This window comes from Amblyomma maculatum, chromosome 7 (assembly GCF_055883805.1).
Source record: "Amblyomma maculatum isolate TAMU_Amacu chromosome 7, ASM5588380v1, whole genome shotgun sequence".
Classification (NCBI taxonomy): Eukaryota; Metazoa; Arthropoda; class Arachnida; order Ixodida; family Ixodidae; genus Amblyomma; species Amblyomma maculatum.
Window position 1 is genome coordinate 107,413,869 of NC_139350.1, and position 21,280 is coordinate 107,435,148.

Here is a 21,280-nt window from a genome sequence, read left to right on the forward strand (position 1 = left end):
CGCCACTAGGGAGGCTAGAAGCTAGAACTTTTTCTAGCTACACTAGCGCCACTGCTGACGGAGCAGACGACGCGCGCGCCCGTGCGCTTCGAAATACATTCGCTGCGCACTGACTGGTGCCTTGTACGTGCGATTCTGCTCTTTAGTTTTTTTTTTTTTTATTCCAGTTTATTCGTAGTATTTAATTCGCGCCCCAGTTAATGGCATAACCACGGAAACGATGTTTGTTTGTCATGACCGAAGTTTTGCGCGCATGCCCCGCAGCCGATGGAGAAACGAAGCCGCTTTTTATACCTTATCATCCTCACTGAATACTACCGCGGTGCCGTATTGTAATAACGTTTTCTGAAGATTTTCTATAAACAATTGCGCTTGCATGAAGGGCTATATTAGATGCACATTCTAAGCTCAAGGATCATATATGTGCGAGAAACGGAGCGCTGTCGCTGGTGTTTTCGTTCACGCTATAATTTCATCTTAACTTCTTGTTAAGTTATAACACGTAACTAGAACTGGAACCTTTCTGATGCATGCACAATTAAAGCACGGATTTGGTACACCAAGCTTTGGGTTCATTTTTCACAACAATGACCTTTCGGGCGGGGCGAGAGGCCTAGGACGGAGGTAGTTGGCTAGGGTATTGTTCGTTGCCTTTCCTTCCCAGGAAAATGCGGGCCGAAGTTTCGCTGAGGGCCATGTAGTTTCTGCTAATAATGACACACACTACTTTTCAAAATGCCTGTAACCAAAGCAAGTTTTCATGCCAAATATACGCTCCCCACAACAGAAGTACTGCATCGTTTGTGGGCGTATCTGGTACGGATACATGCGGTAAAAATCCCGATGGGAATTCGTGTGGAAATGGCATGCCATAATGACATTCACAAAGCTGCAGAGAGCTGCGATCAACCCAGCGCAGCGAATGAGCCGCATCGGCAGCTTCCTCGGTCCTCAGACGTCGTCATGCGACGTCTTGGCCAATCACGGGCGGTGGCGCGACCCGCGGTGAGCCTCGTCGCGCGGGCTGCATATTTCTGATGAAAAAAGGCTATTTCTGGTTTCTTCTGCCTAATTTTAATCTGATATTCGAGTTTGCAGCATGAAGAACTATGGTTTTCTGCTGAAAGCCCAACTTTTGCAAAAAGTGGTGTCCCTTTAAAGAACCCCAGTTGGTTGGAATTTCCGGAGCCCTCCACTACGGCATCTCTCATAGCTTGAGTCGCTTTGGGACGTTAAACCCCATAAACCGAAGCAACCAAACCTATTCTTTAAAAATCAAGTACAAACATGACATGCTTGCTCTCCTATCTGTTATTTGTGGCCTGGGCACCTCTTGTGCAGGTCATGAGACGCTGCTTGGCTTGGACCTTGTGCAGATTTCTGCAAGTGGGCTTTCTCTGCATCACACATGATGAGAGCAAAATGGCTGACCATTATTTTAAACTGTCACAACGCAAAGCAGAGCGGTGGATTTTTATGTGGTCCTTTTGCTATGTGCTTCATACTTAATGCACACTCATCCTGCCCTATCACAGAGCTTGCCACTTTGTTTTGGTCAGCTGCGATATGCAGGAAAGCCAATTTGGAATTTTGCATGGGGCTCTCGAAGGGCATCCGATTCAAGTGTCACCAGCCTGGCAAGTGATTGCATCCTGCCTATTGCATGGTGCAGTGTTGCCTTCGCACCTCTGACATGTGTGTATTGACTGGCAAGTTAACAATAAGAGGGTCCTTATCGCTAGACCAAAAAATAACCTGGCCATATCGTTTTGCTTTCTGCTCTTCTCCGCTAGCCGTGGTGATTGCGGCAATCAGCCACATATCAGCCAGCCGAACGATCCTGGCTGCATGCTGCTTTTGTACACCGTTAAATCTCGTTACAAGAGACACTGTTACAAGAGACACTATGTTATAAGAAACATTTGAAAATGGTTTGGTTGGTGTTCCTATGTCTGCAGCCATGTCAACAACATTGCATACAAGAGACACTCGGTTACTAAGGACAACTTTTTCAAGTCCCTAAAGTAAGTTGTTCACTATTTAGAAGACACACAACCAAGGTGTGCTCATGCAATGCAGCTAAAGCATACCAACTCGTACGTGATGCATTTCAGATTTCCTTAGCTAAATTTTGTTCCATATTAGCATCCTTTTTGTTACAATATATGTCACGAACTGAGGAGTGCTTCCCCATGATTGGAAGGTCAAAACGACCCCGCTGTTTCAGCCACTGGCATCGCATTACTGTCACCTATGAAGCAAATCAAAATGCATGAATGGCGTCCAGCATTTTTAACTCTTCGCTGTTAAAATTTGATCACAAGATGAAAGTTCAGAATCCTGATGTCTTTCTCTTTGTGAATCATCTGAGGGTGATGAGCATTTAAGAGTGTTTCAAAGGTATTAGAACAACAGGAAGGCTTGCAAAATGGACTTACGAAAATGAATGTTCATGTTTGCAAAACGCGAGGGAAGTGCACGGGTACTCTCCAGTATTTGGGAAGGAATACACTCTGCACTCACAAAAATACATACTAGTATGAATAACTTCTTTAAGCTTTCCTGAACAATTTCCTGTTAATGCTTTTTTTTTTTGTTAATGTTTTTTTATTCGAAAATAAACTTTCAACTTCAACTTCAATGCTTGTGAATGCATTTATATGCTTATGTGCAGTAAACTGATCAACCCAGTGCTTTTAGAATTTTTGGTTACAAGAAACCTTGCTTACAGGTCCCTTGAGAGTCTCTTGTAATGAGGTTTTTACCACATTGCTGATCATTATTCATTTTACATTAAAAAAAAGAAAAAGAAAAAAAAACAGTCCCTCAGGTCTCCTCACAAGTGTTATTCTTCCAGTGTGCCTCGACTGTGTGTGCATCACGTGCTGGTGGCTTTTTGCTCAATGTGGTCTCCTCTCAAAGCTTCACTGCTTAGAAAGTTTTTATTTATTTATTTTTTTCGGCAAAAGCTTTTATTTTTTCTCTCTTCCTCTCTCTCTGTACAGCCTGACCTTCTGATAACTCACACATTTCTTTCCAGGTCAGGCTTTTTTTTTATTTTGCGTGGTTCTGGCTCGAGCCTAGCTTTGTTTGCTTTTGGTTGCAAAGACTGTTTTGAAGAAAGCAGGAGAGCAATGTTTGCCTGCTTATCTTTTTATGAAATCATCAGTTTGAATAAAGTGAGCTTAAGTTAATGAGATTCTGCTGTATTAAAATGCTTGATGCAGACATGTTAAGGAATATACTTTGTCCTTCTATGATTGAGGGGAAAGCTGCACAGCCTCGTACATGTATTGTTGACGACCGCAACGGTGGCTTAGTGGGTCAAGCACCCACCTCGCATGCGAGAGGCATAAGGCTCAATTCTCAGTGTTGCTCAAGTGTTGCGCAGTGTTGCCCAGAGCTGGGAGGCTCCGGGGTGAAATACCTACTTGGGAAGTGGCTCTCTGACCCCAGTTTGTGTAAAGAAAAAATGCTCTCCATCATAAGTGCTCTCTGGTCAGAACTGCCCTTGTGCCAAAAAAAAAAAATCCATCATAGGAGTAGCCAGTTTTTCTAGCAATATCTCCGAGCATCTTTCAACAGATCTGCAACCATGTGATCCTCACCAGCTGCTTTCCACCTTTGCATTTCGTTTAAGGCATTCCTTAGATCTCCTTTCGTCAGGTGCGCAACATCCAATTCCTTTGCAATACTGCCTCTCTCTATATTCCTCCTGATTACTTTGGCTACTATATAGACCTGTGTAGAGCTCTTCGACTGCTTTGACTGCCCTCTCCATATTGGTAGTAACATTGCCCTTCTTGTCTCTGAGCACCAACATCTGATTTTTGCCCATGTCTTGAACCCTTTTCAGCCATGATAGCTTTTTTGGAGCATGCTCAGTTCTCTACATACTATATTTCCTCTAGTTGGTTATCTTACGCTTATCGATTAGCTTTGATAGCTCTGCCTGTTCATTTGTGTTTGTTGGGGGACAGGTGTTCGTGTTTTAATGTTTCTTAATCAGAACTTTCATTCCCTGTGAAAACGTACTGGTAACCTGTTTAACTATCTTTTCTTTTTGGTGGAATGTGTGTGTTTTGTGTGCCCCAGTTCACGAAACTTTCAAGACATGGCTGGAGAATGTGTCATATTTGAAGTGAAGCCAAGTGGCAACTGCTCTGACTGGTGAAAACGGACTGAGATAATTGGGAGCCTACAGTCAGTTTATGTGTGCCTTATTCCCTTATGTTATTGGTCTCTTGCATGTATGCAGGCATGTGAAAATGTGGCTTCCTTCCAGATGGTGTAATGCTTTGCTCTTAATCACGTTGTATGGAAATTAGCATGTATGAAGGGCATTGGGCCACGTTTTTCATCAAACGTTTCACCAAGGGATTTTCTCTAATCCTCATGATGTACTGTAATTGCAGGGAACTTCTATTGGCTTTGTCATAAGTGGTAAGCAATGATTGATGATCAACAGTGAATTTATGCTTACTTAGCCATTGGAGAGCAGAACTTCCTCAGAAGGCATGACCAGCTGGACAGAATAGAGAAGTCACATTTGCTGGCTTAAAGCATGCTACGCGAGACTGGTAAGAAAGATGCAGTGACTGCAAAGGCAACTGTAGCTGTTTATTCTTTTTTCCTTTATTGCATACCTTGATGTCAAGAGGAATCAATGGCATTCATTTTAGAAAATTTTGTGCAGCAAAAAAGAATAACTCTAAGTAAGAATTTGTATACGATATTTCATAAGTGCCCAAAGACTCGCTTTGCATAAAATTGCATGACATATTCGGAATCAGGATGCAAAAATACATGTTCTCTGAAGAGTGACTTCATTATAACTTTTTTTGTATATATCCTCTTCCTCTTTTAAAATACTTCACCATTTGGCTATAATGCAGGTTTTTGCAGCAGATGCAGCTCATTAGACAAGATCCATCTTGTCAAGGTTGACAGTTTGAATGTGGGCTATGCAGTTATTTTAACTCTTTCGTTACCACTCTTATTCAGATCGATAACCGGTGATCGATGCTTTCAATTGAATTGTTTCTCGTGCACCTCATTAACCAAGGCTGCTAGGTAAAGTTGGTTGGTAAATCAATTCTACGAGCCATCTGCTTTTACCTATGGGTATCGAACTCCACCTGTGAAGAGAAAAACTGCAGAGAAAAACAGAAGTTAAGAACAAAAAGGACATTTGGAGGCCTTTGCGGCAGATTCTAGGTTGCCTTCTGAGAGCTCCTTCTAATTGGGCAGATATGCGAAGCCTTTGGTGCTTTGCCAGAACGAGAATGGCAAAAAAGACGTGTGAGCTGACCTTCGTTTCAGCTGTCAGAGTGTACTCTTTCCTCACGTCCCAGGTACCCAAGCGACAAGTACCCAGTGTTGGCGTTTGTGGGTGCTCCAGCCACCTTCCCGGTGCAGCAGGAAAACCTGGCATTGCAGTCGTACCTGGTATGGAGCGATGCAGTCCTCAACAAGGCACGGCACTTTATTCGCACCAGCCTGCGTGTGCCCTTTATCGGCATCCACCTTCGCAATGGTATCGACTGGGTCAGTACGCTACTGCTGTTGCATGTGGACTTTTGCTTTTAACACAATGTGTGGCTGGGTGTAGTTTCGGATATCATTTTACACGCATGCATCTGTATCTGAATGCATTCTTAAATTTCTTTACTAATGCTGTGATATGTATTCTAGGGTACCAAGAGGTGTCTAGTTTGGATAGAAAGCAGCGGCAGATCGTAACGCTGCCCTACCATTGATGATCACTGGTTAAGGCACTCGATTGCTGTGCCTGAAATGCAGCTTTGACCTCGACTGCAGCAGCCTCATTTTGATGTAGGCGTAATGCAAGATGAATGTGTACTGTGCGTTGTAGGTGCACATTACAAAACTCCAGGTGGTTGAAGTTATGCGAAGTCCAACTTAGGCACCTCTCATAACCGATGTTGCTTTTGGACATATGGTTATACAGTTAAACCTCTATGTAACGAACCTCCATGTAGCGAATTCCTCGATATTACAAATTTTATCAATTCCCCAACACTGCCCCTATTGAAGTGAATGTATTTAAAAACTCCATGTAACGAACAGGTCACGGCGATTGACCTTGATATAACAAACTCGCGGTGCCAACTGTCTCTTAACTAGTGCTTAGTTAGTGGAAATTTGGCAGAACCCCGCAAGTTTCAGGGCGATAAAACGCGGAAGTGAAAGGAACGCCTACTATAGTGACGAGGGACCGCAGCAGATTCAATGCGCCGTGTTTCAGTGCCGACGCCACATCTCCGTGGCAGACGCAGCAGTCTCTGCTGCTTTCGCTGTCGGAACATGGCACTACCATAGTTCATGCTTAAAAGCTGCAAAAAATAAAAAAAAGACACCGGGCGAGCAGCGCGCATCTGTCGCTGCCACACGGGGCATTGTGAGCCAGCCACCCCTACCTCCATAGGGCCGGCAGCGGCAGTGCCAGCATGCCCGCTTTCCCCCAGAGTGATTCATCCATGGAGGAAGGAATCCTCCTCCACCCCCCTTCCCTGCTCCCTCGTAGACCATCGCGCGAGCTGCAGAAGAGGTGGAGGCTGCCGCCGCAGTCGCGCCGCGCTATCAGTGCGATCGCGAATCATCGGCTTCTATGACTTCAAATAATTCTGATTTACTGTAAACGCCTTCAAGGTGGTTTCCCTTGCATCAATTCTTAATCTGGTTTTCGTTCTACATTGCCCTTTTCGGTCTTCATGCTCAAACTGCATGTAACGAAAAATCGCGGACATTTTATAATTTCATTATAACCAGGTTTAACTGTAGTAAATGGTTTGGGCAGAGCCAAACCATATTAAAAGGACGGGACTTATGCAAGACCCTGCGCTGCTGTAACTTTAATTTGCTGCCGCTCTTTAAAACTGTCGTGGCCTAACTTGTGGAGCTTAAAGACCTGAATTGACGCATGAGCTGTGACTGACATCATGGTGAAGGTGTCCACATTTATTTGGGCCACCAGGCGTTCTTTAAAGTGTGGTGGCATCACTCGGCGCATGGGCATTTTTACATTTCACCTTCATAGAAATATGGCCGCTGTGGACTGGATCAAACCTGTGACCTTGCGGCCAGCAGCTGAGCGCCAAAACTAGCAAGTAGTTAGCTCCAAGTTATGCTTGTCACGATATGGGCTATTTTTTGTTGTGTGCTGCCTGAGAAGCAGCCTGCCTCTCTATCAGACACCAGAGGTGTTGAGACATAGTTATGGGTTAACTTGGTTAGCCCATCTTGTACTGTGCTGTGCCGCAGGGGCCCAGTGGTTAGGACTGATCCTTGAAGCTAGAAAACTGCAGTTCAGTTTTGACTTTTTTTCCCTCATAGTATGATTTTTGAACCACTTGAGAAAAAGTGGCATGTAGATGTTGAGAATGGCTACATCCTGTGGGAAGACATGCATACTGAAATGCAGCAAAATACATGAGTCTGCCGCGTCCGTGGTTGATTTTGTCAACGGTTTAAGTATAAGTGACTCAGGATCGAACTTTAGTTCATAGGGCAAAGAAAAGCCAAGAAACTAGTCGAAAACATCAGTGTCAGTGTTTTGGGCATTTTCTAATTTGGGCGCATTTTGCTCAGCTCAGCAACCATTTTGAATAAGGTGTTAACCATGTTGATGCTACTTGTATCATTTGTACGATTTCCGCGTAATTTGAGTTGACTGTTTTCTCATTGTAAGACCTAAAGAGGTTATTTTCTAGCCGAAAACTGTATGGGGGGGGGGGGGGGGGGAGATTATGATTTGATTTTTTTTTTCTTCAAGTATTCAGCAGACAATTTGTATATTTTAATGTTTCTAATTTTTTTTTTTTTCATATTTTAGCTACAACCTCGATTTTGCTAATCAAATTTTCTGATAAAGCATGCATATGTTTACAAAATTTTTATTATTAAAAGGTGTGTTTGGCTTCATTCATCTTTACTGCATTAAATTTCAAACCTCATAGTTATTGGAGTGAAAAAGTTGAATGAAATCCAGCAAAATGCAGCAACTTTTTCCACGGTAGGGAAGGAGATAAAGGGCTTTACAGGGCTGTAAAGGAAAACTTCCTTAGTAATTTAATTCATATATTGGAGCACTGCTGCACACGTTTTTCAGAACCTTAATGTTGTAGCTGCCACCTCAAGTTTTCAGTTAAATCAGCTTTGGGCTACTGTCTGTTTTATTCAACTTTAGTGTGTGGGCTTTGAGATTGCATGCATAATTTTGTTAGCTCACTTTCCCAGGGGCGAGACAGCTGCACCAATTTCACCATTTTGATACCAATGCAATTTTCTGCATCATGCTGCACCAAAGGCATTAAATTGGCTGAAATGGCACCACCTTGAACCAGAAAGGACAGGCATTCATGACAATTTTTTCACCTTGTATGGCGCAGCTTCGAGGTGTCCGAACATTCGAAATAGTATTATGACTCGCCGTTACATTCGCACCAAACCTTTAAATTATTGGAAGTACTCATTACTTTTGAATATTCTTGTACCTGATCTCTCAGCCAGCCATCACAGGTAATAGGCGGCGTGTATTGGTTTCAGCATTTTGCAGTAGTCACATCAGTTAAATTGGTTATTTTTTTTATGGAATCAACAGTCAGTATGTGTGGTAATGCTTGTTAGGCCTTGCATGAAAGCAGTACTTTGGCACCAGTCAATAGGTGCTGTGGCTGGCACGGCCACTACGTGCTATTGAGTTAGAAAACAAGATGGTGCAGCGCGACGTGGCGCGTCTGGCATTGGGCCATGGCACAGTCAACAAGTGGCGATGAATAGATCGGCGAAGAAGGTGAACAGGTTCCAATGCTGCAATCATTTTCAGCCACTGTACCATGATGACTTGCGGAGACGCATCTTGAGAGGATCTCAGAATGGACAGAGCTGCTTCATGCTTGTGCTACGAGATGACCGCTTTCATCTCCTATACAATTTTTGTAGATTAGCGCTGTGCTTTAAGCTGCTAGGCACAATAAAAAAGAAAACGAATGACAAAAAGCAAAGCTTTGAAGCCAGCCCTGCACACTTGCATCGCATGAAATGTCACTCGAGTGCTGGCTGTACTTTGTGACATAGTTTGATTTACACAGCTATCGGTGCTGTGAGACCGATACGCGAGGGTTGGACTGTTTACAGCCAGTTGACAATGGTGCGCATTGCCCACTGGCCACTCTAGCCATGTGAAGATGCCATGAAATGTGACATGAAGCATGTGATCTGGTGGTGCCATTTTCCATAACGCTGCTGGGAAGTAGTGTGAAGCAGTGTCGTGTGGAAACAGCACTCCCATTTACGGCTGTCTAGTAATCATGTAATCATGGCAATAATGCAATATTGGTGACCTTGTCAGGAGGCTGACTGCTGAAGCAAGAAAACGTAAACACAATTTCACAGTGAAAAAAAAAAAAAAAAAAAAAAAAAGCAGCAGCAGCGGCTTTTGTACAATCAAGAACAACTCTGCTGGCCACACATGCCAGCATGGTGGCAGTAATCCGATCAAAAATGAAGTGGAGCTTCTTGTTCAGTGGGGTGGAGTTTCTGGTAAAATGAGCTGCAAATACTTGGCTGGCAAATGAACCAATGTTCTTGTTATTCCAGCTTTCATGTAGTTGTTCTCAGTCCTTCCTTATTTGGACACTTGTAAGCCGATCGCGTGTGTTTGACCTTACATTCGCATTCTTGTGACATGGGTTATATTCTGCTGTTTCAGTGATGCTATGGCATGCAGCGATTGGTGCACAGTTTCTAGCTAAGCTGTGTTCTTAAATTTTTTAATGCATTGTGACACTAATACATGCACTAGTTAAAAAGGTGTGCACGTCTCTGCATCTGTATTCAACAGGTTCGTGCCTGTGAGCACCTTGATGCAAGTCCGCTGCTCTTCTCGGCACCACAGTGCGTGGGCTACATGGGAGAACGGGGTCCGCTGCCTGCACTGGCCTGCCTACCCACTGCTGAGGTTGTCACACAACAGGTATTTGCCCTCATCACTCTCTTTTGTTATGATTTCTGCAATGATTGAAATGATACAGTTTGGGCATGTGACTTAGGCTCTAGCTACGAGACATTCTTCCTCTGTCATATAGATACTCACTCTACCACGAAAGAGGGTCTAGTTGATGGGAGGCAGTTGGGATACTGGCACAGTTCTGATGTTTAGATATTTTGTTGAAAAAGGAAGAAACCTTTTATACTGTTTAGAGTGACGAGCATGCTTGTGCACTGCACTTAACCGGCTGCAAAAAAGGGAATGGCCGAACAGGTGCAAAACCTAAGGGAGCTGCTGCATTATCACCCCAACAAGAACAGGGTTGTGCACAATTCATCCTTGATTAAATCGTGTAATCCTTGCTGCATATGCGGTACAGAGTTCATGTATGTGCTGACTTGCTTTTTGATAGGGGCTGTTTAGTTTTGTAATATATACTAGAAGTGTATGGGAATGTCGAATAGTAATGATTTAATCAAATATCTGATTGAATCAAGAATAAAAAAAGGCTAAATATCGAAGAGTTCGAATATCGAACTTTGTTCAGCAAAGCCAAACATACGCAGCGCCTTCATGGTACAGTAAACCCTCGTTAACTCAAAGTTGTAGAATCCGGGAAAAATTTCGATATAAGCGGAGTTTCGAGTAGAGCAAAATGCCAAAAATTTCTGGCGACAACCACTGGTGATCCGTTGTGCGCTGCAACCGCCAGCGCCTGTCGTTGCCGCTGGTGCACATTGCACGGAGCTACGGGACTCTGTGACAGAGGCACGTTCTCATCGTTGCTTTGTTACCGCCCCATCATCGTTCGGTCACGGAGAGTACAGTTATGCTATATCCCATTTCTAAGACTGCACAGCTTGAAATACAATAACACTGATGAAATCTTTTAGGCATTGCGTCTAAAAAAAAAATAAAAAGGTCGCAGCGCAGCGGTGTGCTGTTACAGATGCATACTTGCATTGCAAGCAGTACCTTTCTCTTGCTCCTTTTGAAAATTAACAATATCTAGCCACACTAGCCTTTTTATTTTCCTTCACTACCCTACCAAGCTTTTACTGAATTGTCTCAATGTGCCCATATATGCACGGATCAGACAGAGTGAGCGTCTACAGGTTCTTCGCTCAAACCGGACTATGAAAACAAACTTCGCTTGCAAAAAAAAAAAAAAATAAAAATAAAAGCAGGACGGAAATTCAGTAGCCCAAAGACTTCTGTGATTGGCTGCCTCGCGAGCTGCTTCTGGGTGAGACGCGAAATTTTCTAAAAACGCAGAACCTGAGTGCGACAGCGACGAGCGAAAATGCTTTGGCGGCCCTCGGCCCGTCGCTCCCGTCGACGCTCCACTGCACAAGGGAAGCTTTTGTAATAAACGCAAAAGAACTCTCAGGAAAAACTGAATTTCATTATTTTAGAAGGCAGAACTGGGGGGGTAATGCTTTGCCCCCTTCGCGTTGGCATTCAGCCCGACAAAAGCGTCCTCGGGCTGCTGAACGCATCGCATAAGCCGTTGGTCGCCGCTGCTGCATTCAACTTTGTTGCGAAGTAAGCATTGCGGACACCACATCCACAACAAAAATTAATCAACGCTTTGTGCACATAGTGCGACGAAACAGGACCACACAATCACTAAATCGCTCTTGCCGCTCTGCACGTGCGAAGGGCAACTGACCGAACCACACTGAACTGGCTGAACCGACTGCTCAATAAAACCCATCAGCCCCCACGCGCGCGAGCGGCGCTCACGTGACTGCTCCCAAGGCAAAAAACGACTGCGTCTGCAGGAATTTTGTAGTCGCTCTTCGAACGTGACTGCGTTCAGCACTTAGTATAGGAACAGAACGCTCGCTCGGAGCCCCTATCACCTTTCAGTAATGACGGTTGCCTTTAGTTCTTCCGGTTAAAATTTCAAGATATCCGCATTAAGCCCTAAAAATGCTTCGAGATAAACGGGAGCTAATACATAGCACCTATGGGAGGTGAAGGCGCGGCGTGAAAAATTTGACTTAACTGATTTGTCGAGATATGCGAGTTCGTGTTAACGAGGGTTTACTGTACCTTCATTCGTTCTTCAAGGGATGAAGAAAAATTCCTGAAGTTCTAATTATTGAGTGCCCCTAAATAGCTGCAGAAAACCGTTTGCATCACAATAATTTGATGTAATGAATGCGTGAAATATAGATGCCTACTCATTTGAGATGAAAACTAAGTGAAAACGATGAAATTTCGCGATTTCTTTAAGTGTTTTGCTTTCTGCGCACACTATCGTGAATTTCAACCAGAATCAGCAGTGCCGCCATGTCACTTTTTGCAGTATGGCACAGTAGCAGTGGTGCCTCTTCGCAACTGACGCCACGTTCTGAGGATGCTTCCCGCACATGCGGTTAAGCATCCTAAAAATGCGATGGACCAGCCTACTTGAAGCATTTTTCAGAGGAAGCGCTTACATTTAGGAGAGGGGAATGGCCGTAGTTGTCAAAACAACCTGGTACAATCTCAAGATAGAACTAAAAGACCGGTTAAAAAAATCGTGACTAGTCGATGCATGCTTCTAACGGCAGTGGTGGGATGGTCTGAATTTAAGAGAAGCGAAACCACACACCACTACTGTGCCAAGCAGTTCATGTCACAGCTCATGTTCAGGGAAGTCTGCTTGGATGATTGCTGACTTCGTGGGCCTCAGTGTGACCCCCTGTCTAAGTTAATGAGCGTCCAATGGCACAAATTTACACTGGTGTTGGCCGGGACCGCATTTCTTGTTGCAGTTATCTGATTTTGTGAAATAACAGGTCACAAAATATATCAAATATTCGAAAAATAATTTGAACACTTGTTATTCGATTCATATTCAGTTATTTGAGTATTCACACACACACCCCTTAAATGTACTGTTTGGAGCCGTGATTATCTGCGTATGAGCTTTGACTAGGCTGCATCACTGCCACGTTTCCAGGTGGAGACTCGCATGGCTGCAGCTGTTTCAACACCAGGCACAGCAGACATAATGTTCAGTTTATAGTGGGGGATATATGCACAACTTTTGTTCAGGTCTGTACACAGGAGTGTTCTGAACACTGGAGATTGCAGTGAGGCATATCACTGTTTGCTGCCGGCTGCTGTGTATTTTCTCCTCCTGAATCATTGCCTCATAATGTCCTTAATTCCTTGCATTTCAGGTGGTGCGTGTTGTTCGGGCTCTGCGAGCACGCTCGGTGTTTGTGGCTACAGATAATGACGCTATGCTGGACCAGCTGAACCGTGCCCTTGAGCCTCTGCAGGTGAGCACGTTGAAACACTTGCACGGTTGTCTGGTTAGTTACACTGGGTCTTTTAGCTCATAAGAAATGGTAGTGATCGTGTGGCAGTCAGTTTTTCTGGTGCATTCAATGTGCACACTGTGTTAAACTGCGTGACAGAAGTATGTTTTGTTTTTTTTAAGTATTGACTTTGACGTCTTTTGTGAGGCTTTCTGCTGGGACCAGCTAACTGGGATTGATTACTTCTGACACATCTCTTCATATGAATTGATGCGGAAAAGGAAGCACTTGTGTGTATTTGTGGAGTGCGCACGCTCTACTCTTCTCGTCGAGGGCGGTCGCCCCCCACTGGTGGCTGCTTGATAGCAGTGGTTTGAAGAAGGACTCAACCTGGCCAGCAAAGCACTGTCGCTGTTCCCCAGAGATATGAAACAATGCACTCAATAACCTTGGCTGAAGTAGGCAATTTGGAAAGGTGTGATGACTTCGACTTTGCCTAAATGAATGGCCGCAGGTGTTGGCACGGCAAATTATGAATCCACTCTAGGGATGTTATGACTCCACTTTAGGGCCATTAGACATTATTATGACTCCACTCTAGGGAGTTAGGCTGTCTTCACGTGGCAGCCAGCAGACTTTTTGGCAGACTGTAGCCAATTAGATGCAACCAAGCATTGTTCCCATTTTAGCTGTGTGGTAGTATGGCATATCGCAACCTCTTAAAATGTGACTTTTAACCTAGGGCATTGTAATTTTAAAAAAAGGGAGAAATATGTATGAATGCAGATAATAAGGATAACGCACAGGTGTTAAATTTTAGCTGCATTTATTGCATGAATCAATTCAGACATTAACAAGTTTTCTTGTATGCATTGCATATGCTTTTGTGGTAAAAATAGTAGAAGGGATCAACATATCTAAGATAAGACAAGACCTAACAACCAAGAAACAAAAAGGATGAATGGCCAACTAGTTAGAATATGCCATGTAAGAACCTGAGTTCCTTTGTTGTCGAAGAGATAAGAGGCTGGATGACGCACATATTCTGGCTTTGGAAGTTACGGAAAGTATTTGGTGGTTGCCTGGCATGTAAAAGGTGTGAGGTTGATTCCCCAGAGCCACTGGGTAACCACTATTGGCACAATGGGTGCAACAAGTCCTCTTGGCCTGGTGCTTGGCTTCTGTGGTGTGAAATGCTTGGAAAATGGGTCTCTGACCCCACCTTAGGTTAAGAAAACTACCCTTGGTCATGGCACTCTTTGGCCAAAGCTGCCATTGCGCCATTGAAATCTATTTCACACCTGTTACCTGTATGAAGCGTGGGAATGAAATAGCAGTTTTACCAAATCTTTACTCATAATTTCCACGTGTCGAGGGCGTTCAGTAAGCTGCTCTCACTCTGTGGACTGTGAACCTTATAGCATGGTTGATTGCCGACATCCTCCTTTCTGGCTCTCCTTTTATCCTCCTATCACCTGCGAGCTTACTTTGGTGAGTCTGCCTGCGTCTGAAAACAGAACATTGTTTGCATAATGGCTTGTGACTTTCTTGACGCTGCTGAGGCAGTATGTGCAACTGAGACACCCAACAAGAAGAGAAATCTAGCGGCTCTGTACACGACGTCATCTGACACTTGTGTTCATGCAGGCGGTGGCTGTGCAGCGTGAGCCGAGTGACCCACACGTGGACCTGGCCATCCTTGGCCTGGCTAACCATTTTGTTGGCAACTGCGTGTCATCCTTCACGGCCTTTGTGAAGCGCCATCGTGACGTCCACGGTCTGCCTTCCTCCTTCTGGGCATTCCAGCCCCTGGCTGGGGACGGAGGCATGAGTGCCAGTGAGCGCATCCACCAGGAGCTATGATGGCACCACCAGCTTGGCAAGCAATAAGGTTCGTTCTGCTTTTTCTGGGAGTATGACCGGTTGTGTGCCGAAGAGAGTTTATGCCACTGTGGTGTCCTAACAGTGGTGGTGGTGTAGGATGACTGGGCATTGTCAGCCCTGCTATGTTCGAAGGCCACTGCTAAAACTGAACCTGTTGGGACATATTGCAGCATTATGCATTCATACTAAGGGTATGTGAATGCTGAAATTTTTGAATACGAGTCATATGTCTGTCTGTTCAATAGTAAAAATATATTATGACGCAATAGCCCCGCCGGGGTGGCGCAGTGGTTACGGTGCTAGACTGCTGTTCCCAAGAATGCGGGATCGAATTCCGGCCTTGGTGGCCGCATTTCGCTGGAGGCGAAAAGCAAGGCGCTTGTGTGCTGTGCGATGTCAGAACCCCAGGTGGCCGAAATTTTCGGAGCCCTCCACTACGCCGTCTCTCATAGCCCTGAGTTGCTTTGGGGCATTAAACCCCACAAACCACCCATATTAGGAAGCAGTAAGTGAGGAAATTTTGTTGCTGTTATTTTTCTTTAATAGCATGTGGTTTTAGTGACCTAAAATTAAACAAACCAGACTTTACTGAGCACTGCATAAAAAAAAATTATGACAGGAACATGACTGCATCTTACTGCGTGGTGCTACAATGCACCACACAATACGCAGGATATTTACATGATTGCTTTGCCTGCCCATGACACCTCCACTCGGGCCCCTTTTAGGGCCCCATTAGAAATCCCGCAAGTTGGCTTTTACACATATCACAGTTGACGAAAACGGGATGGCGGAGGTCATGCTAGGAGGGTTATGCAGGCAAGAGGACGAGTGGCGTGGCTGTGGGCATTAAGCATGAAGAGTGTTATAGAATTAAAAAAAAAAAAAAAAAAAAAAAAAGACATGACGCCAGTTCGGTGATGAATATGGAGTGTAAGCTCATTGAAACTATCTGTTCATGGCACGCACGCTGCTTATCACGATGGCATAAACTGTTTCAGCAATGTTGCAATAGTTGGCTATGACTGATGAGCGATAAATGCAACTGTTTACAGAGCTTATTCACGTGATATCATGCGGCTCTACTGGAAACCATGGCACACAACATGCAATGGCAAGGAGAAAGAGAAGGAGAGCATTTATGGCATTTGCTGACACCAGCGGCGATGTGCAGGTGTGTTGAGTTAACTCTAATCTCCCAGTGCACAGCATACTGGTGCCACAACATCAAGTTGCGGCATAACACAACCTTGAAGAATGCTAGCAGTAGAGCTCATGTCTAAAAAGGAAAATGCTTGCTTTCATATTGCGGGGGTGTGATGTGGGTGGTTGGCCATCTCGTTTTCAAGTGTTGTATCGGTAGCGCTCACTAGCACAACTTTGCATGACTTGTCTGAATGTAATTGTTCCACGCAGTAAACGACAGAAAAGAAAGTGGAGAGGACAGCCCTGTACTGCTTCCTTAGCACTCTAAAATCTCTCTTGGAATAATTTATCTAGATATTGTGGTTTTGCCAAGTTCAGATTTATGAAAGTTGGCAGTAAAGCAGTAACCGCATGAGGCGACAACCCTTAGCGATCCGTCGCGCGACGCCGCCGCCAACGCCTGTCGTTGCCGCTAGTGCGTATCGCATGGAGCGACGGGGCTCAGCGACAGAGGCACTTATTCAACGTTGCTCTGTCACCGCCGCTTCATCATTCGGTCAAGGGGAGTGCAATTACTTTATATCCCATTTCTAACACTAAACAGCATGAAGTACGATAAAACTGATGAAATTTCCTGTAACGCATCGCATTTTAAAGTGTGGCAGCGAAGCGGTGCGCTACTACACTGCAATGCCGGCTTGCATTGCAAGCAGCGACTTTCTCCTGCTCCTTTCGAAAGTTATTTATCTAGCCACACTAGCCTTTTTTTTTTACTACCTTTCCAAGCTTGTACTGAACTGTCTCGATGTTTTTATATATACACAGATCAGACGAAATGTGCGCGTGCAGGCAGCAGGTTCTTCGGCCAAACCGGACTAGGAAAACAAACTTCACACGCAAAAGCAAAAAAAAAAAAAAAAAAAAAAAAGCCAGAACGGAAGTTGAGCGCCCCAAAGCCTTCTGCGATTGGCTGCTTCGCGAGTCACTTCCGGGCGGCACGCGAAGTTTTCTAAAAACTCAGAAACTGAGCGACGAGCAGCAATGCTTTGGCAGACCTCAGCCCGTCGCGCGGCATGTCGCAGCGAATTGTCGCCTCATGCGATGAGCGCTTAATTGGTCACTGCCAAATATTTAGAAAGTTTTGAATATGCGATTGAAAATTTTTGAATGCGAATTTCTTGAATCAAATGCAAGCCAAATAGTAATAAATTTAGATTATTTGCTCACCAAATGGAAGCTTTATGCACGTCCTTTATGGTGTTCTTATGGACATGTGTGTGCAATGGTGGAACTGCTATACCATTTGGACCTAAAAGGTAGTTTAAGCACTTTGGCAAGAATTAAACTGAAACAAAGTTGTGGCTGCATGCTCCTTTGACAGTCTAGAGACATTGATATGGGCTGTAGCCCACTGTTGTGGCTTACTACACTAGACTCTCGATTTTACACCTGTTAGCTCAGATATTCGGATAACTTGAGCTAGGAGCATGATCCCAGCTGATTCCCATGTAAGTCTGTGGTGTCTGACGCTTTTTAATTCGGATGTGGACGGGCTTGCACCAGTTAATTCGGATAGGGTCAAATTGAAGTACGACCCCTGAAGCCAGCGATGGCCAAGACCTCCCCGAACCTGAGTTCCATGGAACAGTGGCGCTCACACATCTTCAGGCATGCGTGCTGTGACAGGCGCGATAACGATCGGAGCTCCCCATTGCTGACTGTTGAATGACTGCCAATGAGCAGCACATCTCTCAGTTCCATGCTTTCGTCGTCACGGCCCCTAGCACATTTCTTCGTAGCATGCCAAGATGCCGCTCAGCTATAAAATCATGGTGCAGTCATCTTTTGTCGTTGGTTGCTGCAGTTGGTGGGGGTGGGATGAAGGCGATTTGCCAGGCGAACTTGTGCAGAGTGCCAAGATGCTGCACATCCTTGACAGGAGTGCTGATGGTGGCTTGCACGGTGCACTCAGTTGTGCAAGCCTGGTGATCAGTGTGTTTGCTTTATAACGCTGCGACTGAGGCGGGCGCTGTCCACTGTCATGAAATCATTTGAACGCTTGATAACAGCTGCCTTTTGAAATGAACGAGGCTAAAAGCAGCGATGCTAAGACGTGTATGAAATTTTGACTCTCATGAAAAGGTCTGTCAACTTTATTCCCCACGTAATGAATCCTTCCCGCGAACTTATGTCAGTTTTTCTTGAAAAAAGTGGCTTCATTAAGCGATACATACGGCATTCTCGTGCTCATTTTTGCATGCATGTTGGACGCAATAGAATGAGGGCCAAAGTGCAGGGGCTACTCAGCACTTTCTGAGCACTCCTGGCGTTCCACCAGGGTTAAAAGGGTTGGGAATTGCTGATCTAGCTCATTGGAGAGGCATGTAAAGTGGTGCACCTAGCACTTTGAAGCCAGTTTTTACCAAATTTTCACCAGCGTTGGCCGACTAAATTTCGAAAACATTTTTATTTTTTTCGATATTTTCTGGTCTTAGGTACGAAAAATAAATATTAACAGAAACAAGAAACAAAGCTGGACTTATAGGTTACCCCTCAGAAACTTTTTTCTGAAGCTTACTTTTTTTGTGTGTGCGTGTGAAAAAAAAAAACAGCTCGTCATAAATGCAGTCTCCCATGGTGCTGCCATTTGCATCAACATGCAATATGTGTGTGTTAAATCATTTGTGTGACTCGCACCACCAAGTCATGGTGTTTGTCAACATACGGCACCACCATACCAGTATGGTGGAAGTAATGTTTAGCTTTCAATATAGCTATAGTTACATAGGTTCTTTTGGTTGAACTGTTTCTAGGTGCTGAAGGACTTCACTGTGATGCGGCATGTACCAAGAAGGAGACCAAGTCAGCTTCTACTCTCGTCGGAAATGTGTTGGCCACTCTCACCGGCGTTTAGTTTACTCCCTGGACTTTGATGGCAGCGCTTTGATGTGACGGCTTCCAGCCATGTTGTGTGTGTTCTTCTCACCACAGTGCCTCTCCGGAGAGTCCCAGCGTCACATTGGGATATGAGACCCTATGCATTGTACTGATGTAAGCGTGGACACTTCTGACCCCATTTTGTCGCAGTCAAAAGGTTTTGCACCTGACAGAAGCGTTCAAGGGGCTTGAATACTCCAGGCTTTTGGACTGCCTGTCGCTAGTGGCCAAAACCCGTGGTTTGCAGCTGTTGTGGGAGCACATGAAAGTTACAGTGCAGAGGAAGCAGCAAGCAGTGCTTCCACTTCTTCACTAAATGTGGTTCACTGTGCCATCGCTTTAAAAGGAGCAACCAAGATTGCGCCAAGTGCATCAAAATTGTGATCTTTAGCAATGATGATAATAATGTTAGGCCTCCCGCAAGGGCCTAGAGTAGGGAATGCTCCTCTCGCCACTCATTGCATTTGCATTCACCCTCACAAGCAGTCATTTTCGTAAGGATGTGTCAAAGAAAAGAAATGTAGGTGTGTCAGAGAGAAATATGATTTTAGTGAGTAACGGTAAAAGAAAGCAGTATAAGGGAAAATGTTTGGGCGTGTTGGTTTATCGTCGCACAAAGCAAAGCGCAAAAAAATGGCAAAGGACGAGGTGAGGACGCAACAAGCACTCGTCCTTTGGCTTTTTTTTGCGCTTTGATTTGAGTAAATTTTGTTCAATCACTTGCAGTATTTAGACGCTGTGTCACTGCTGTCACTGCTACACTTGACAGTGATACAGTTGACGTTGAACACTCAGTATATACTTGTCGTAGTCAATAGGGCTTCAGTTACGGCAGTTTCAATGCCTAGGAGCGTGTTTGTGCACCTGCGTCTGTGTAGCTCACTTACTGGCAAAGCTTGTTGCTGCGTGCTGGCAGAGCTTGCCAACTTGCACTGCTCGTGTCACACCATGCACGCTGTTCATTGCTCAAAATGCTGTGCATTTGTCTGCATTAAATACTTAGCTCTTAGCTTTCTAGTTGGGTGCACAGCTTTAGGTCTGTTTATGAGCAATGTTTTGTACTGCGGCATTTGATTTAGATTAACTGTATCACTGCTGCAGTAAGGCTTGCATATAAATTTGGTTCAGCAATGGCACAAAACTTGTGCAGTGTCGGTACATGTCGGAAGCCTCGGAAGCAGCAACCAAAGTAAACGTACGTATTACCTGGTCAGCAATGTACTGGCCACTTGGCTGTTAGCAATTGGTAGCTGTCAGCATTGGGAGCAGGTAGCATCCCTTTTGTTAGTGGCATTGTTTCCTGCAATGCTAGTTTATTGAAGGTGCCTTACAAGTGCAGCTGATAGGTCACACTGATCTAGTCTACTGCTTTTTGGGGACTGCAAAAATGGTATGCACTTTTGTGAATGGTGCATATTGACACTATCACCATACTAGTATGTAGTTGTATCTGTGGTTAGAATTGCAGATTATTTTTGTACTCAAACATGAGTGCATAATTGAAAAAGCACCTAATACAGTAGGATCTCGATTATGCGACTTTCAGGGAATTGCATGAAATTGTTGTACTATAATTCGTACGTTGTACAGTCTGAAATCTCGCAGAGCTGCTCTGCTCTGGCTGCTGAAATTAATTGAAATTTTTTTCTGTATGCATAATGAAAAACGCCCCTGTTTTTGTTCTATTAGAGCTAATACATTTATTTGCATAATTATTTGTGCACTGCTCGAAAGGGAGGTGCGCAAATTGTGCTATTCCTTGAACACACCCTAGAAGCGTGGAAACCTGCAATATATGCTGCACACTGCCGTGTAAATGTCGATCCCCGAAATCATGTATGTACTTCACTGTCCACCCCCCCCCCCCCCCCCCAAAAAAAAAAAAGTTTCCTTTAAAATAAATTCAGGCTGATGCATACCCTTCCCCACTGCTTTGCTCATATTTGCGCAGTTTCTCACAGAGTGGTATAATTGCATATGTGCAGCTCAAAGGATCAAGCGCACAGTGATGCAGTCACAAAGCTAGCAGTCAGAGACAAATAGA

At 44.5% G+C, this 21,280-nt stretch overlaps 1 protein-coding gene across 2 annotated transcripts; it reads left to right on the forward strand.

Annotated features, from left to right (window-relative positions):
• The first annotated feature begins 833 nt into the window (after positions 1-833).
• LOC146184286 (GDP-fucose protein O-fucosyltransferase 1-like) lies at positions 834-21,275 on the forward strand. 2 transcript variants are annotated; one of them, XR_014708860.1, is made up of 7 exons: positions 834-1,005; positions 5,355-5,547; positions 9,866-9,997; positions 13,189-13,290; positions 14,917-15,160; positions 16,209-16,327; positions 19,113-21,275. XR_014708860.1 is itself a non-coding variant. In XM_084609344.1 (6 exons), exons 1-5 carry the CDS (start codon positions 875-877, stop codon positions 15,130-15,132), a joined length of 774 nt encoding a protein of 257 aa, XP_084465470.1. In that variant the 5' UTR covers positions 836-874; the 3' UTR covers positions 15,133-15,160; positions 19,113-21,275. The 2 variants fall into 2 exon arrangements, 1 of the variants encoding a protein (XP_084465470.1); XM_084609344.1 differs by lacking the exon at positions 16,209-16,327 and having other exon boundaries at positions 836-1,005.
• The last annotated feature ends 5 nt before the right edge of the window (positions 21,276-21,280 follow it).

Excerpts from the sequence above, each read along its gene's own strand:
- LOC146184286 (XM_084609344.1), top strand. The coding sequence starts at position 875 with ATGACATTCACAAAGCTGCAGAGAGCTGCGATCAACCCAGCGCAGCGA. Across the intron at positions 1,006-5,354 it reads GGGCGGTGGCGCGACCCGCG|GTACCCAAGCGACAAGTACC; the intron begins GTGAGCCTCGTC and ends CTCACGTCCCAG. Across the intron at positions 13,291-14,916 it reads GTGCCCTTGAGCCTCTGCAG|GCGGTGGCTGTGCAGCGTGA; the intron begins GTGAGCACGTTG and ends GTGTTCATGCAG.